This window comes from Streptopelia decaocto, assembly GCF_964273445.1.
Source record: "Streptopelia decaocto genome assembly, chromosome: 3".
Lineage (NCBI taxonomy): Eukaryota > Metazoa > Chordata > Aves > Columbiformes > Columbidae > Streptopelia > Streptopelia decaocto.
Genome location: NC_138656.1, coordinates 22203874 through 22223379, shown reverse-complemented (window position 1 = coordinate 22223379; position 19506 = coordinate 22203874). Strand labels below are relative to the sequence as shown.

Below are 19506 nucleotides of genomic sequence, written 5' to 3'. Positions count from 1 at the left end.
AGGATATACTGAAGTACTGAGAAAATTATGTTTTGAAGTTAGAAAGATTTTACACAAAGTTAAAGTTATCAAGTTTTTCTAATATGACAATTGTTACTTCTTTAAGTTCATTTACAGGCTTGCATCATTTTACTCCATTAAATATTCATTATAGCAACTATGCTCACTGATGCTTTGCTATCTTCTTTCCTTTCAGGCACTTCTTCCAAGCACAGAAGGATGTGGCAAAAATAGTTACTCTTTCTACAGATCATGCCTCCTCAGGCTGTTGGTTGCAAAGTGTTCCCTTCAAAGGTGGTATCTTTCTGGATCTTGCCAAATATTAGTATCAGATAGATAATCTCCACTGCTCCATGGCAGTGAAAAATACATATTGAAAGCAATTAAAACAGACAACATACTTATAGCAATTTGCTAAAGGACAGAATGAAAATATGCAATACCTCTGTTAGGTTCTTCCTCTAATTCTAAGGTACTTCAATCTGCTTCTCCCAGGTAGGCTGTAGTCCTACAGAGTACCTCCCTCAGAATAAGAGTCTTAAGGGGACTCTAGACAGATTTTTATAATTGCTGGAAACTCAGCTTTGTTGCATGTGTTTTTTGACTATATTTGTAACACACACTATTACAATTGAAAACAGTAGTACAGGGTAGTACCATTTTTGACATTTTAAAGAGCCAATCTTTAGCCAACTTACTGTGCAAGAATTTTCTAAATATATGCATTACAACACATGTACCCCTTAACAGGTACTCTGCATATTAGATTTGTTTTTGTGCACAATTAGAGCGAGGCTTAACAAATGAGTAACAGAATCATACCTCCATATGAAAATAAGAAATTAACTTCAAGAGAGACACATGAACATATTGACACTATTTTTAGATGAGCAGGTAAGACCTGTAATTAAAGCCTGATCTCTGCCTAAGAAAACAGCTGTTTTCTTCACTCTGTAATTAGTAAAATTAATGAATTCCAATCCAACCACACAAATGATTTTTTTAACTTTGAAATCAATCACTTTAAAACCCAAGATACTGTCAGCTACACAAATTCACCAATAAGTGATACCGTAGATCAGGTTCAAATTATGAATGTAATTTTCTTCTTAGTTATGATTGAAACATTTTCTAACCCTCTCCCTCTGTTCTGCCAATGTTGACATTTATAATATAAACAAAACAGATCTGTGCATTAAGAAATTTGATATGACTACTGCTAGATTGAGCTTCTCATATATAATTGCCAGAGAACTGACTAAAAGAGCACACTGTTTAACTGAATCAGAATAGGAAATACGCTTATTGGTAGATTTTTTAAAAATTAAGACTATCCTTCTCTGACACATTTTATTATACACAGAGCAGGAAACTGCTGAACAGTGAACACAATGTCACAATACGGATTAGCAGATCAATCATTAGAGAAAGTGATGAAAAATTTATTTTAAGATATTTTCTTCTTAGAATACTGTTACTTTTAAGAATGTGAAAGGGCAGGTGATCACACTTCAAGAGATTAGCATTGAATAATTACAGACATAAACAATAATGGGAAATATACAGCATGCTTTGGTGATCTCTAGTACTATCATTGTCTTGCTGCTATAAAGGGACAACAAAGGAGGCTTCTATCATACCCTGTATGCTCAGAGCTGGATTCTAATTCAGAAGGGCAATTCTGATTGTCCATACCAAAAAAATCTTCAGCCAAAACCTATGTATCTCTTCATGCGCTGTAACTATTTCAATCTTTCTCTTGGAATCAGGGAGATGTGCAGGGGAAAACCAGCTAACAATCTCATAAGTACTTGTTTTATGAATCTGGCCCTCAGTCAAGAAGTTGCAGTGAAAAGTCTTTTAATCACCTTCTGATCAGAATTTACTGGATTGTACCTAAGTTCAAGGGTATTAAAATGTGCAAAGGAGACTATGAAAAAATGGCTAGGTTATAGATTTTAACTTCTTCACTAGAAAATTGACTCAAAATAGATTTTCTAATTTACAATGAATCAAAAGAAAAAACATTAGACCATAGCAAAAGTGGCACAAATGTATCAAAAAGCAAATGAATAAACATTTGAAAAGATTTATTATTAGAAATTGTAATAAATTTTGGAAAGATGAATCGATTTTAGTTAAAAGGTATAACTGACAATTTATTGGGCGGGAAGATGCATTATTTTCCAATTGTTATCCACCTACAGTAAAACTGATTTGTGTCCTATTGTATTTTATGGAAAAGGAGAGAGCAACTTTCAGTGATTTAGATTAAATGTATTAATCATAACCAGGCACTGTGAACTATATATCTACTATTAAAGAAGATTTTTGACATTTAATTCTGTAGCAATATTTTGGCTCTGTACCACTCTTCCTAAATCCAATTCCTGCTACAGTTGGCAGATTTCTCCCTTTTAATTTTATGAGGCTTAAAGTAGCATTTAACCACCCATGCGGTAAATAATGCAGGATTAGAAATATTTAGTGTTTTGTTTCCCTTTGAAGAGTACTAATCCATCAACCTCCAAATATTTTTAAAACATTTGACACATTCTGGTAATATTTAATGTAACATTCACTAGAACATGCAATGTAAATGAAGTTATTTCCCTGAAACAAACAAAATAATATCACATTAAAACCTAAAGAAAATATGCATATACATCACTGATAAAGGGTATTAATTTTATGAAGATATCAGTTTGTGTACAAAGAAAACTTGCATAAATCCTTCAGAGTTTTTAAATATTATATATGACGTGACTATTACATAGTTTATTCTCAATAATCTGAACACAATTTAGTTAAGTGTTCTGTTCTCTAGAACCAGAGATAAAAATACATTTTAAAATACTTATACCCAACTTAACATTGAAATGCTTGCTGTTATTTATGCAATTCCCCCCTCGTTTTTACGCAGTCCTTTCCTATCTTTCCTTCAAGTCTTGTACCTTACTGGATAGTAAAGCTGCCTTACGGTAACTTCTAACAGGAAAAGTTCTTAGTTATTCTAGATACTACAAATTGTCTTAAATTTACTTGTAAATACCATGTGATAACTATCAGAAGAGACAGTCCATGAGAAGTTTTGAGTACTTTCTTCCCTCCTCAAAACTATGCTCTCAATATGCACATTTGATTGTTTTATTTCAAGAATGAAAATGGTAGCAAACGTGTAATTTTCCAGCTAAGTCACAGGCACGTTAGGCTACAACAACCGTGGTTCACTCTACTTCTTTATGGTTATTTCTAAGAGGTTATAGAACATTGTCTTTACATCTGACTAACTAAAGTCACAGTAATCAAACAGAATGGCAGAGGAGTACCTCTTCATTCCTATCTTATCTCTCTTGTTACAAAAGCAGCAGAATAATTTTCTTGAGCAATTCAATTTCTACACAATGCACCACGTGTGTTTGCTACTTTATTTTCTGTGCTGTATTTTGAAGTAAGATATCAATGCATCTCCATGACAAATTGCTGGAGAAGACACTAAAGATCCAGTTTAATTCCCTATTTTTACAGCTGCATCTTAGTCTGGGTTCAAGACATATGAACTCGGACTGTATACAGAAAAAAAAAACAAACCCAAAACCACAAAACATTTTAAGTTGCAGTTTCTATTTTCACTTTTGTTATGAATCAAACAAGATTAAAATATTTTATTTCATCTTCATAGTAATAATTTGAAAGGTGCGCTGCTAAATGATATTGATCACTTTTTAAAATTTTTTAAAAAATATGTATTACATAAAGCAAGAACAGAGGTAGCGAACTAACCAAATGAGCACATCAGAGTATAAACTGTGCATGTCAGAATAAATCTAGAAGGTCACTATTAATAGGCCTAACCCAGACACCAACACATAGGCAGAGTATTCCTATTACATGTCTGGAGTGCCGTTGTTTTCCCTATAGATGGCCACCCTATGAAATGCAACTGAAAAAACAGATGGACTGCTTTCAAATTGTTATGCTTTTGGTGGCCCCTCATTCTCCCCTACCATCCCTTCTGGGCAACAAGACAGAATAGAAAAACCTACTCATGTGAATGAGTTGCCACTGTATGATTAGCAAGAAACTTTCAACAGCTTAGGAGTTGTACCTGATCTTGTATTTGCTTCCAGTTGAAAAATACTACACAATGTATTAGCTGAAATCACTGTCACGATTTACTTGACATTTATAATGCTACTACAGTGTAAATGAAACGTTGCTCATCAACTATGCCACAGTATATTTGTGCATGTGTTCCTCACCTGTTACACATAAGATTTTTCTGTCTGTTCTGAGCATCACATGATTAAGCTCAGCACAAGGAAATACAATTCCTAACACTGGACACAAGACAATGTAGCTTTACCATTAATTCTTCAAAACATTTCTATTGAGGCATTAAGAAGTGTCTAAAATAGACATAACTGACTGAAATTTTTTTCATAAAGGATACTAAAACTAATACAAAATTGTCTTTAAATGTAGTCAGAATTCAACTAAAACATAAACCAAGGAACCAATACAGGCTTAAGAAGTCAAAACAGGCACATTCCAAATGTCTGCAGAAGAAACATTTCCTGCAGCCAGACACCAGAAAGGGGGATTTCTTTGTGATCAGCAGGAGAAAACAAGAGGAATAATTATGCTGCCTCATATTTTTAAGTCAGAGGTTTTCAAAATCGTTATTATCTGTAAAGAGCGCTGTAAAAATATAATAAGTATGTCTTCAAGACAGGCACTAACTGAAGAATAAAAGGGGTATTATTATGCTCTTTGCCCTAGTTTAAAAGTAAACTTAAATGTAATTGCAGCTGACTATCATTTGAGCAGCTGGGTTAAGGTGAATTACAAGGAATACTGCTCAGACTACAGTTCATAGCACTTGTCACCACGAATAAACTACAAGATGCATTTAAAAAATAAGCAGCACATTTGGCATTTCTGAGACTAATGCTGGAAGGCAACTATTTCACTGGAGTGGGATGCTTTTTTTGACACTATACTTGAAGTGAGAGTCCAAGAAAAGGGACTAAGTCACCTCATTCAATTTAGCTAGACAGAAGTTAATCTTTGATATTTTCAGGGTATGCTTTGATTGTCACAACAGGTGAAATATTGCAAGAAAAAACATTGTGAGCTCTGTTGTGCAAACAGAATACATGTTTCAGTAGTTACACCTACAAGATATCTTCATTTTGTTGAATACAAGCTATTGCCTGATGCCTTTAAACTATTCTTTTGTCTTGATAGGCATATATTTTGTAAGAATTAAACCAGGACACAATTCAAGACTGTACACTCTACTTTACAATATAAGCGACACAGAAGAAAAAAATAAAACAGATTCACCTTCACCAGTTAACGCCTTTACAACTGTTACAAACAAGGCTGAGAATTCCTCTAGCTATTTTAATCATGGTGGAGGGAAGAGGGGTTACACTTAGGTAACAGGAGTATTAACAAAACTGACCCACATTAGATTTATTGAAATCTATACATTTGGTATTTTAGTTACCTGTAGGTCCTTTTTGGCTAATGAACTGCAGCTTTAAATGAGACAGAAATGCCATGGTATTATTTGTGCCTGTTTAGTGGTTTGATGACACCAAGATGATCATAGATTTTTAACAGACAATTACAAGTGACACAAAAATAACTGGCAGTTAAAACAAACATAGGCAGAGCTTATGAAACCATTCAGATCTCAAAAAGGATAGGTAGAATTCAAAATACTTTGTATCAATCACAACTATGCTAACAAAACTGATCTACTAATTCTAGCTAGCACTCTGCCTTGAACAATCACAATATTTAAGCTTGTTTGAAGTATGGGTACCACCACTGGTACTACCAGTGATGGGAACCACTTTGAGAAATACTGACCTACTATGAAACATGGTACAGGTACAATTATGATTATTTTAATAAGCATGATAAGCTATTAATTTACTCACTAAGAAGCTTTTACTCTTCCATCAGGTGCTCACCACAGCAGGTGGACAAATTATATTATGCTTGCATCAGTATAAGAGAGAGCTTTAGCAAAAAAAGCACTTGAAAATTAATTTGTGGAAAAAAAGAACCTCTTACTATGCAAAATACATAGCAGGTGTAAGAATAGTAAGCAGTTCTCCAAATATTATTAGATACATGATGTTAAGAACATCACAGATAAGTCAACATCATCCCCAATATTTACATCCCATTTTTGAAAAGTACATTGTTTACAATGGGGTTCTGCAATCTGACAGAAGCTTTTTCTTTTTTTCCCCGCTTTTGTTTTCTCATAAGATGAAGCTATTTCAACATGACTAAATTCTGAAGTCTAGAAGAAAAACATTTAACTCATTCCTTGGGAAAACTGGAGCATTTTGGTCAAGAGTGACTGAACACAGGAAGAATCAAAGGTAGGGCCTAAACTGCCATCAGAGCAGCACCTTCTCTGCTAACAATCTGCTTTTTTACTGTCTGAAAATCCGTATCTGCAAGGAGCACAGGAATGCAAATGCTCCTCAAGAAAGTTTTTCCCTCTATGTTGTAAAAGTAAGGCACCGAGTTAAATAAAGTAATGATTAAGAGAGTATGACTTATTCACTACATTTACATAAATTTGAGACAATTACTGACAAGGAAAAGATTAAAAAAAAAAAAGAAAAACACAGTAAGAAATGCTTTTAATAGCCGAAAACATTTTCCATGACAGGAAAGCTTACTAAAACCCCCATTATAAAAACCAAACGCCCTACCTACCCTTCCTACCCACTTAAAAAGAAAATTCATTTGCAGCTTTAGCAGCATAGAGAATCAAAATGTCATCCTCACAGAGGCCTAGTATTCCTGATATTGAGTGAGTGAAAGCCTGGAATCCAACAACAGTTTAGTTGTGTTATCAGACATCATCTAATACCACTCATTTCCACAGAGTTTGACAGAGACACCCCAAATGACAGAAGTTACTAACTGAAGAAAATAATTAAAACCCCAAAGACAAGTTATTTTATGCACCTACCAAACTGAATTGTTTTCTATCTGACTATATGCCACACGTGTAGTGTAAAAGAATTCTCCACAACACCAAATCAACTTTAACTTGAGGAGGAGTGTTTTTACAGAAGTTGCAGAGCATTCATAAAGAGGCTTCTGACCAACACTGTAAAAATGATGCCTGACTTACAGATATAAGGAATGTTTCCTTAAAGAGTATCAAGGTTCCTTACCTAATATGACTTCACTCCGTTTCCAAAATATTTTGACACGAAAAACATTCCTGAGAACACCTGTCTGTTTCTTCAGTTAGAAAGAACTTAGAGAAATATTTGATTTGATGTTACATTTTGAAAGCAGTTAACAAGAAGCATTAGTGCTCAATACATCTTTACTCCACATGTCAATGAAGTAGTAGTTATCTGACAATAAGTTTTTGAGAAAAGCTCTTTTATATTGGAACTTTTGAAAAAGGGTAACAGGATTTGACAGAAATACCCAGACACCCTCAGATAACAGGTCTCTGAAATGTAGCTTTCACCCTTTACGTACTTTTTGCATAACTACAACTATGTATAGCCAAGCTCAACAGCACAGGCTGTGCGAGATGAAGGCTGTCTTTAAAATCATGAAATCAAAAATCATGACATAAAGGTGATGGATGGAAAAAAAAACTGGCAGAGTTGAAAGCAAGCATTTTTATTGGTGATGTTTTTTGCATTTTAGCCCAGTGAAATCACTTCCTTCTAAGAAATCAGTATTTCATTTATAGAACTACTGCTACGTTGTAGAACTTTTGCCTAATAAAATGTGGGGGTGGGGATAGTTGTTCAGGCCATATATATAACTGCAGAACTCAACCAAACACAGTAAGATTTCCTGCAATATACATTATTAAAAGAGTATATTAAATACTAGTACAGTATGAAAGCACACATATCAGTTTCCAGTTATAATCACAAAGTTGCTACTAGCCACTTCACACCACTGGGATCAAAAGCATGGTGTCATAGAAAATCATGTTTTTCTATTTCTTTTCAAATAAAGTACTGTTACAAATGATGCTGCCACAAAAAGCAAAGACAATATGAAAAGCCAGTGTTGTAATTGTATGCAATAAAATATGCCTGATAAACCATTTCATTATGAATTCCATTTTTTTTTCCTCTTATTTTCTTGCTCAGCTTTTTCAGTTGTCACTTCCTGTATGCCAACTCAATAATCCTGCACGTTGGATTAGGCAAAGATTTTCATACTATTTGCAGGCTAGGTTTTTACTTCTCTCTTCCCTGTCCAGTGTTGTACAATCATTTAAAAAGTGTTTTGACTCAAAGGCAGCACACTTGATGGCAGAAAGACCCACAAGCTTGTTCAAATTAAGCGACTAGACAATGAAATGCAGAAAGAGCATCTGGAGAAGATCCAAGTGCCAGGTGTGGCTACTTCAAATTGAAGTTCACTAACTGGTCCATAAAGAGCAGCATTCTTCCTCTGATTCTCTGCTCCCACTGCTTCTAGAAACCATGGTGTGAAAGTTACTTAAGTTGGCAGTTTCCTTGGTATATAGCAAGCAATAATCACACTCTTAGCCTGATCCTCTTACAAGAAAACATTGAAACAGTTGGGTATTAAACGCTTTTTGGCAGAGGATGATGATATACCAAAGTATTATCATAGCTATTTTGCCTTCCCTAAACCAGTGATCTCTTCAAGGCTTCGCTAGGTGTTGTAATTGTGAACCTTCAGCTAAACTGTTCCAAAAAAAGTTTAAGAACACATTGACTGTATGCAAAGGGCTAACTACATGCTCACATTCCCAAGAGAGAAACTAGACATCCTTAGAGTGAATACAGTATATAATGTGTGTCTTTTACGAAATGTATTTCAGTAGAAAGCTCCATTTTTTTCCTCAGTCTCCCTTTAAAAATCAGTGATACAGACATTAGATTCCTCTGTGTTAAAAAAGAGAAAGAATTAAGTCACACAAGTCTTTTCAATGAGTTGAGTCTGCAGTGTTCTTTCCTCAGGATATTAACCTTTCTAAAAGCATCCTGACTCTTCTTCACTGTTACCACCTAATAGCAGTAATTACTTCTTGTTCTCTGTTATCAGGTGTCACAGATATTAAATGGTTCTCTTTTTTTGTCATTGAAGTACCTAAAAAAGATTTTCACCAAGAAGCAATCACTGACAAAAGGAAGCACATGAGCTCTGGTTTATATAGCTGTGTTTGCAAAGACAGACGCAGATGTGCCCACAAACATAGTCATCAATAAGGTCAGAAAACTGCATCTGAAGAGCCAGCTGCACATCCATCCTATATATGCATCCCTGCCCAAACATAGTAGCTTAGAAGGTACATTCACATGTCAACCTTGTTTCACAACACTATGTAAATGATATATTTAATAACTGGAAGTAACTGAATTATCAGTCTTTAGTAGACAGGCTTGCATTTTTGTTATAAAAGGAACTATGATACCATCTTTATATATAAAATATCATGACTGGAAGAAAAAATGGGCTCCTAAGGACAATCCAGAAAGTGTAGCAGAAAATAAACATTAGGGTTTTTTATTACATATATGCATTCACACTATATCTTCATCACTTGAAATTTAATCACCTTTTTACAATTTAGAAGAAAAGGCAGTTTTTAGGGTAGTTAAGCCATGTATCATCAATACCATGAAGCTAACCTATCAGTTATAATAGCTCCTATAAAATACCAGAGTGAAATTGCAATAAGCCTAGAAAATGGGCTACAAATCCCAGATATGCTCAAGCAAGCACTGAACCAAAAATAAAAATAGGTAGATAGGAAACCAAGAACTAGATAGCATTCATCTAATTCATGACCACTAACAGCAGAGATCACAGGCCAAGGTTTTAAAGCATCTTATTCAGTTCCAAATGGCAATTGTTGGACAGAGACTTCAATTATAAAAACCTTGTCTCTTCAAAACGAGTTAAATTTCTACCACGTCCTTTCTATTCTCTCCAGATACGATAGCTCTTAAATTTCTCAAAAGCACCTTATTTTGTCTAGTAAAATTAAAATTTGAAAACATTTAATGTTGTCAAATAATAAAGAACACTGACATTGTGGTATTTATCATGCTGGGATATGTTTATTACAAACTGACAGAGAGTCTCTCAGATTCTTCTACTCTTCCAAACAGTATTCTGATAAAAAAGAAATAAAATGTATTCATTGCAGTGCAGTTTAACATTTTCATTTTAAAAGCCAAGTCTCTCTTCTCCTCATACCCTCCACCAAATAAATTCTTAAATTCATTACTATCTTATTTTAGAGAAAAAGCCAAGGGAAAATCCAATTATTAGATTGTACAAAAAACATAAGGACAGCTGGATTTTTTCCTTCACTTATAAACATTACTCCCAGAGATGAAGACACTAAAAACACCTCAAACATCTCATTAGTAGTTACAACCTTAGAACAGACTCGGTTCAAAGGAATGCATGATGTCTACAACAGTGCATCACAAACTTGCTATACATTTTCTGCATATACCACACAGAATTCAAGCAAATAAGGATAGATTTTTCAAAGCAGACTTTTGGGAGAAAAAAAAAAAAAGAAAAGAAAAGAAAAAAAAAAAGAAAAAAAAAATCAGAATTGTACCCCAATCTATCCTAGAATGCTTTCAGTATCAGAAAAAACTTTAACTTTGATTTGATTTTTATTGCAAGATGGGAGAAACATGTTTTTGTATACACAAGATACATACTGAAAATGTTAAATAATGTCTCCACACACCTTTTCCTTCACTCGGTTCAAAATAAGTACTGAGAAACAGTCTAGCCTATTTCTGCCATCCGAGTACACACAAATATTCCACTACAATAGAATTGCAGTGCGAAGAATCTAACTATTAAAAAAAAGCAAACAAAAAATATCAGGTAGCAGTGGCACTGGGGTCTTACTGTTCCATTACCTATCTACAATATTAGGAAACAAGCATGAGAGACATATAGCTTATTAAGAAAAGAACAGTGCAAATTAGCTTCCAATAATAAAAGCACCTACCAATGCATTCTGGTTTCCTGAAGCCTTCTTTATGTTTCTTGCTGGCATTCCATGAAGATGACCAAATCTACTCTGGAAACCTAAAAAAAAAGAAGTTCCGAATCAGTTTAAGCATATTTCCTACACCATATAACAAATGAAATTCAACATGAAATACCAATCTATTAATCTGACTTCAGTTAAACAAAGACATCTTAATATTGTCAAACATTGTACTGGTGGAAAAAAAAAAGCACAGAAAAGTGAGAGAAAGGATAAGTTGAACATACATTTCTGTGGATATTCTTACTGCCATCCTTGTTCTATGCACAGTTAGCTGCATAAGCAGAGCATACTGCACTACAGTAGAAAGTGATTTTTGCATCACTTACGACTTTATTAGTACTAGAAAATGTTAAAGCTGGTGAATATGCAAGGATCAAGTCCTCAGACACAATTCCAAGCCTCTGGAAAATAAGCCTCAAAAGAGAATTCAATGCATTCAGTATGCAGAGTAGTTTAAAAGTGCTCCTATAAAAGACCTGTATTTGAATGGCAAAAGAAATCCTTGTGGCAGACAGAAGGTACAACAAAATTCTTTGGCAGCAAGCTGAGGGCTGACAACTTCCATCTTTAGACAAGAATGGGTTCCTAGCTGTAAACACAATCAAACCCTGGTACGACTTACCACTGGATACACTGAATTCACTGTTGTCTGAAGTAGTTTAAAGAAGAAAAAAATTTTCTAAGTCACAATCTCAAACCTTGCTCTAAAGGAACCGTTCTCTCTTCTCTACAGACAACATGGCCCAATCATAAAGCAAAGCAGACAGTCACGCTAGCCTTTCCAACCTTTGAATTAATTAACCTCTACCGAATTCTAAGCATTATCACAGAAGCTATGGACAAAACAGAATGTAAAAATTCACTTTAAATAACACTTAGTTCTTAATGCAAACATAAAGACAACAAATAGAAGAGTAGGCTATTGAAATGAGCCAAGTTTTACACTTTCTGACTTTTCTAATCACTGATGGGTTTTTTCATTCTTTCTCTCTAATGATATCTTAAAAATGAAATAGTTCAAGGAAACAAACCAGTAACTCCAAGATCTTGTCAACATTTTACGTATTTTGTATAATCCACAGACATCTTTCTACTGTACTGAAGTGGCTCTACAGTTTGCATTTGCTTGATTGCTACTTACCTCTCCTCCCTGAGCGGGACATAAGAGGGAAAGTACCAGTTAAAATACTTTCAAAGACTGGATCAGGCAATTCTCTCTCCAGTTCTGTAGAGTCTTCTTGTTCGTACCATGGAATGACCCCCGTAATTCCACATGCTCCACCAGGTTCATTTTCATGAAACCAATCACTCTGCTCATCATCACCTGTGGGAGGGCAGTATCCCCCCAAAAAAGAGGGAGGAGCAGCAGAGATAAAAACCAGATGTTACCAGCAATAATAACTCTGACAGGGCAATTACTGCTTTTGTTTTATAACAATATGTAACTTCTTTTGTGTATATAACAATTGCTCATATATAGTAGTTTTATTTGGCAAATGTTTCTCAATACCATGACAAGCATTGCCATCAAAGAAACCACATAAAATGTAATGTTTTAAAACCAATTTACAATAGTGAAAAACAATAATAAACTAGTTAATCCTTTGGCAATAACTGCAGGGAAATCCATTTAAGTTACTGCACTTTACATATTAACAAAAAACAAGCTTTAATCTCCTGCAGGGAATTAAAAGGTATAAAACTATGAAACTAGTTCTTTGCAGCTGATAATGGTATATAATTAGCTTAATTTCATGATTTGTATGGCTAGTAAAAGGGGAAAACAATCATGAACAGATGTGACTAAATGAAGTTAATCTGATTAAATTCATTTAGAAATAAGTTTTGAAAAAGTTGATTTTAAATGAAAACTGACAGTATCATGTGACTGAGAATTATACTGCATTATACCACAAAGCTGGTCATTTTTACTGACAATGTTTCTAGATGCAGTATTAAAATATTTGGATTTAAAGTCAAAAGTAAGACAAGACTGAAAATCTGATCTTAAACTTGGCTCATAATCACACTGGCAACTAAAAAGAAACTGCTATGTTTGTTTTAAAACATGCTCTTTTACACGAACCAGGTAGTTTTGGAAAAGAACAGAAAATATCTTAAGACACGGCACGTGTCCTTTCTTACTTACAAGAACTAGATTTCAAAGGATGTGCTCTATATTTTAATTGTACTTCCAAGTATCCAAAGCATGTCTCAGTATTTCTGCATATAAATTGTTTGGCATTTCAATTTTAATTAGGCAGGACTAAGCAAGACACAAATACAAGATTTATTAGACAATTTTCAAGAACAAAAGGCATTCATGTAAAATTCCATTCCCACTCCATCCTGCAGTGGGGAAAAAAAAAATATGAAAACCTGAGCCAAAATTTGAGGTAAAATAAAATTCAACACATTTTCTCCAAATAAATTGTTCCAATGAAAAGAATACTTCAAGACCAAGCACAAGTGAAAACAGTTGTAAACATTCATCAAGATAAGTACTTCAAGAAAATATAGAATAAGGGCCCTCACTGATCACTTGCAGGTGAAATGTGATCCTTATACCTTTAATGACCACTACTAACAGCAACATTTGCAGAGACTAGAGAACAGGAATTTTAGATGAAGGGAAAACAGAAGTGGAAAGAGATACATAGGTCCAAACAAGACTTGAATTTCTTTGTGTTCCTGACACATTTCAGATTACTCTCTATACTTATTCTAATCCTCATTTATAGTTATGACATTTCACAAAGGTGTTCAAAACTAATTCTATCCTTGTTTTGTTACAGCCACGTATGGTTTCTTTGGAGGATGTCTAAGACTACTAAACAGTGGCAGTGGTGGAAGGAGAATCCCACCCTTTCATTAGATTGATCTCTGGTTCTGAATGAAGTTTGAATACCTTTGTTTAGATTTTCCAAACTTTTACATAGATAAACTTTGCATAATTTGTCATAAGATCAGAGCTCTAATAAGGAGTACTATCAGGAACTCAAAAGAAGCCTTGTTACACATAATTCAGCTATGAAAGTAAGCAGAGAATTCTGAGATTGGGTTTTGCAATCAGCTCAAGGACAGAAGCCTGTAAGAGGTGTGCAATACAGTCTCGAAACAAAGAGCTAGAATTTAAGACTGGGTTGGTGGACTGCACGATAAGGCAAACAGTGGCTATGGAAAACTGGTATCTTCACTATATGCTCAACAATGGTTCTTTGTGAAAAAATATAAAGTTACTTTCCCTTTGTGTACAATAGGAATATTATGTTAAGCAACTATCTGTTAAGACATTTCACCTGTTATGCTATTGTACACTTCCCTAAGCACTCACGTTGCTTACTGCCAAAGGCAGAATAAAGGACTTAAGATCTGAACACTGTAGCTTTTCCCACATGACAGCGGAATCCAGGCATATCTGGGTTTTAGCCTCCTTGTCTATATAAGTTAAACAACTCTGAATCCTTTGACTATTTTCAATCATATTATTACCTAGAGGCAAGCATAAACCTGTGACTACTATTCTTATCCAGGTGAAAGTGCCCACAGGTATTTTGTTCCCCAGTTGCTCCACCCTGAAGGGATGCAATATTCCAAGAGTCAGGGAAGATCACTCCATTTGGTGGATTCCCAGCCTCTTACATATGTTACAGAGTAACACAGAAGCCTCCCGCTCAAGAGTTTTGTAACCAAATACTTGAGTTTTATCCTACTAAATCTACAGCTCTGAAAAGGCAACAGTATCTGTAGCACGTGAACTTCTCAGAATTAAAAATTCTAAATACTTCAAAAGATTCACTGCAGATTCCTGTTAAGGCTGCTGAACCTCTACTCAGCACAAGACTAGAGCAAATTATCATATTCTTCCAAGCTACACAAAAGGTAAAACCACCTCCAGATCTCCAGAGACTGATGTCTGAGCCCATGCATTCTTCTAGCCATATATTTAAAATACAACAACCTTGTTTGTGGGTAATGCTAATGCTTCAAGGAATTACTTCAAAGCAATTTACATTAAATTATAACTATACTGATGAAAAAAAAAAAAAATTAAGTCTCAGAAATGTCAACTTCAATTCTAAAATTTCAAGGCACTTCAGTTCATGGCTTATTTATAAGCTTTCCCCTCTCCCCAGTTACTGTTTCCCTAATTTTCACTTCTGTATTACTGAGTTTACATATTTATGTAATTATCACTCCTTCATGTTAAATTATTCTCTTCCCCTTTAAGAAGTTTAGAAAATGATTTATGCAGGTTTCTTATGGTTCCCCTATGGACACAAACCCCATTTACATCACCATCACCTTCATGTTCAAAATATCTTCACCTGAATCTTATTCTAGCTAAAGCAATGTAGGATTATAACAAACAGACTTTCCACTGCAAACAGACAGCATTTTTCCCCTTCTTCCTCATTTTATTTCCAAATGGCCAGACTACCCTCCATAGCAGTCACATGTTGTGTGTGTGATTTCCTGTAACAACCACAACCTACTCTGAGGGCTACAGTGAAGAGAGTTGGGTATCAGTGTCCCACAAACATCGCTTGCCACTGTGCTGCTCCATTACCCATCAATTCACACACAGAGAGCAATAGCATCCTAGGGTATTCTTTGCTATTCATGTGCTACTCTCATTTCTATAACCAGTTTCTTGCTTTCTAGGTTAAAAACAAACAAACAAACAAACACCACAAAACAAAACCACTGCTAACACCTCTAATAATCATTAGGTAACATGGGAAGACTCACTATAACACACACTGGGAGTTTTAGGAAAGCAGGAGTTTAAGTTACCCATCCACAGAGGCACATTGCAGGTTGCCCTCCGCACTTTACAGAGCCAGCTTGGCAAAAACGATAGCAGGACACCGTTCAGACACCATTTAAACAGCTAGTTCGTCTGATTCAAGCTGGAAAACATCACATGAAGGCTTTCTCCCACCTGCTTGTCCAACATAACATCATACCCTGCCCTTGCGTAGGAGGACTGCACAGGTGTGCCATTAATAAATTCGACCAAGGACAACACATGATCTCAGCTTTATGTTCACCTGTGCCACAGTGATCCACATGCAATATTTAGGATTTCAACTATTCGGGTCATATACAACAAGTTAATACTATTTTTCACCTGCAAAGACAAATTAATTGGTCACAACAGTCCAAAGCTGCTGGTGATTATACCTGGTATTGCACATTCCATTTATTTTATATATGGAGAATGACAACCTGACACCTGCAGTTACTGACACGTTATACAAGGTCCAAATTCGTTTCTCGCTACAGAAGACAAAAGGATGGAATTCTCATATCCTGAGTCAGTAGTGGGTCATCTTCATAAAGGACACAGTAATGAATATATGTTTAATCATAAAATAATGAACAGCTATCTTCGAAAGCTCAGCCACATCCACAGTGGAAATTGACATTCCCTGACCTTCTCCAATTTTAACTATTTAACACTTAATTAATATAATTTTTCCTCCTACTTCCTTAGATCTTAAAGGGCATTTCAAGTGCCGCATGTCATGATTTAAGAGGTCTTAAGTCAAACTTTGAAGTTCCCCAAGTGTACTAGTAGGTGTAGATGGACTAGGAACACAAAATATAATGTTTTATTTGCCATAACCACATTATACAATTCATTAAAGAATATACTTGCAGTTTGACTTTTTTTTTTTCCTAAAACAGCAATAATACCAACTAGTGTTCGAATAACGTTACACTTTTGTTAACATTGTGTTGAAAGCTTAACTTAAAGCACTTTTAACTTATAAAGCACCTTTGTAAACCACACCTGTAAAGTGCCTTGAAACTGCAGGTGATCCTACTTGCTAAGCCTACAAGAGAGTTGTATTATACATTGCAATGTAAGATTAGACATTTTGATTCGAAACTCTTCTTGCAAAAGTTTTCTACACTGGGCATAACACCGCTTATAATTAAAGTTTGTAATAAATGCAAAACAGCCTGTAAGAATTAACTTGAGGTTTGTTAATAGTTCAGCAGCTGTCTCCTTCACTGACTGTACCTGCACTGAGCATCTTCTGTGATCTTTAAGCTTTTGCTGGACAACTGTACAGGGTAGGCAATGTTTCACAGAAGAAAAACATTTGCCACACTGGGATTGGAAAGCATTGGGTACTAATTACTTGTGGCAAAAGGCAATATGACAGAAGAACGAGGCACAACGAAAGAGCTGCTTTTGCCCTCTCACATAACCCAACACAAGCACCTGGATAACTTGGGGAAAGAGGACAAGCATGGCGCGGCTCAGATGAGAACATCATAGGAACAGAACAAATCAAGCAAAAAGAGCTATGAGACTGTAACAGAGGCAGGCTGGAAAGGAAAAGGTTATAAAGGTTTTGAAAAAAAGGTTAGATGGAGCACCACATATTAGAAGCTGAACACAGGATTTAAGTCTTGGCAACTTTATCTTAGCAATTGATGACAATTAAAATATATCTAGCAGTTACTCCACTACTACGCCCACTTACAGCTACACCTGGCTTTCTTGAATCAAATTATAAAAGCTGAAAGTCTTCCAAGAGCCTGCGCGCAGAAGAGTACAGTTACTGTGAGACAATTTACTTCCATTTGCTTTCTGAAACAATTCTGGGAAATCTTAAAAGTTGCAAGGTCAGGCACTCTGAAGTTCAGAACTAAATATTCAACTATTTAACTGACTTGGCCAACTGCTTGAAGAAATGGTGGCTTTTGATCACTTTATTTTCTAGAATCTGTCCCATAGGATGAATATGTTCTGGGAATTAATTAGGGTTTTATACATAGTATTTTTCTGCAATATGTTGTTCTTAATCTCAGAGGCACAAAATGAACAAATGTTGCCCTGGAGAACAGGATTATGCCATCCTTTGCTACCCAAACTTCTGAATGATGGCAGGCACATCATTTAAACCAAGTATTTCACCAGGCAGCATTAATCAGTCTCTGGTTCTCCACTTGACTTAGCTGGAACATGAAGTCAGAAGTGCAGAAAATTTGAACTAAAAATGAGGTCAAGATGCTGATGTTCTGAACATCTATCCTGGAGGAGGGACACCAGGAAGACAGGAGTCAGTCTAGCTTTTAAAAACAGGCCAGTTCGTCCCTTAATACTTTTCCATCCTCTCCTCTTTCAGCCTTGTTTATCTCATCTAGGCTTCTCCTTGGCCTTTATGAGATTTATTTCCTCCTACTTTTTTTTTTATTTTACATTTTTTATGTGTCTTACCTGAGCTAAAAATGAATTAACAGAGACAACCTCATTTTCATAAAGCAAGTACAAAGATAAAAATCACTAGCATTTCCTTTCGGGGGAATAAGTATTATTAGAAAATTTTAAAAATTGGTTTTGCAGTAGGATCTTTGATAGCAATTTCATGGAAAAGTTTTCACAAAACCAAAGCTATAACACAGATATAAGAATGTCTGAGATTCAGTGCAAAGCTAATGGTCTTCTGATCACAGCAAGAAAATAATTAGTTCAAAGTAGAGATTAAGAAAATGATGTTTTGTCCCAACAATATCCTTCCCAAGTTTAATTATTGTTGTTCTTTTATGTTTCAGAATATTATTTCAGGCCTAAGACTTTCAGCTTGAAAATTAGAATCAAACTGAATCAAGGTACAAAAATCAAGCAGGTAAAAATAAGAATTACAGTTCTATAGTAAAGAACCAACACTAAAATGGTAACAACGCACCAGTGAAAGAACACTGTTGTTCACTGATCCCTCCCCTTTTCTCTTCCCATGAAAAATATAAGAAAAACAAAGTGGACATTTTCAACCATATTATTCAGAGATTTAGATAATTTAGTTCAGAATTTAAGGACAAATATTGATACAAATACATCATAAGTGTACTTCAAAAATGTATGTAAACATGAAATGTGGTAGGACATATTACACAAATATATAGGACAAAAGTTTTAAAATTTCCAAGTCAAAAGAGAAACGTATATAAGGAAGTAAAAGGAAATATTTTTGACATTCTGATATCAATACTTTTCATCTGAAGTTGAAAGATCAATCTAAACTTTCAAAGAGAGTCTAAATTCTGCAAGAAAGCTATGTGTTAGCACAACTGAAAACAGATACCCAGACTGGGAGGTACAGTTTACGTAGTACAAGTTACTGTTAAGCAAGGAATGTAACACCTGTTTTAAGTCTCCCTATTGTAATGTTAAAATTGAAGATAGACAGTAGAAAAAAACAACAACAAAAAAGAAACAAAACCAAACAAAAACAAAATAAAATCAACAAAAAAACAAAACAAAACAAAACAACTAAAGAAAAAAGCCAAACCAAACAATAAAAGACACATACAAACACCACCACCAAGAAACATTTCCTTTAACCAGAATCACTATTGTGGAAGGGGTTGAGATTTGTTTTCTTGCACACGCTCACATAGTCTGT

The 19506-nt window shown here is 34.9% G+C and overlaps 1 protein-coding gene across 1 annotated transcript in view; it reads right to left on the bottom strand.

Moving 5' to 3' along the window:
• GPATCH2 (G-patch domain containing 2) overlaps positions 1 to 19506 on the bottom strand; it is a 119670-nt gene that overhangs the window by 85375 nt on the left and 14789 nt on the right. Inside the window, exons 4-5 of the mRNA XM_082047835.1 lie at positions 12222 to 12404; positions 11036 to 11115 (exon numbers count right to left, since the gene is read on the bottom strand). Coding sequence (XP_081903961.1) covers positions 11036 to 11115; positions 12222 to 12404 — 263 coding nt within the window. The remainder of the gene's footprint in view (positions 1 to 11035; positions 11116 to 12221; positions 12405 to 19506) is intronic.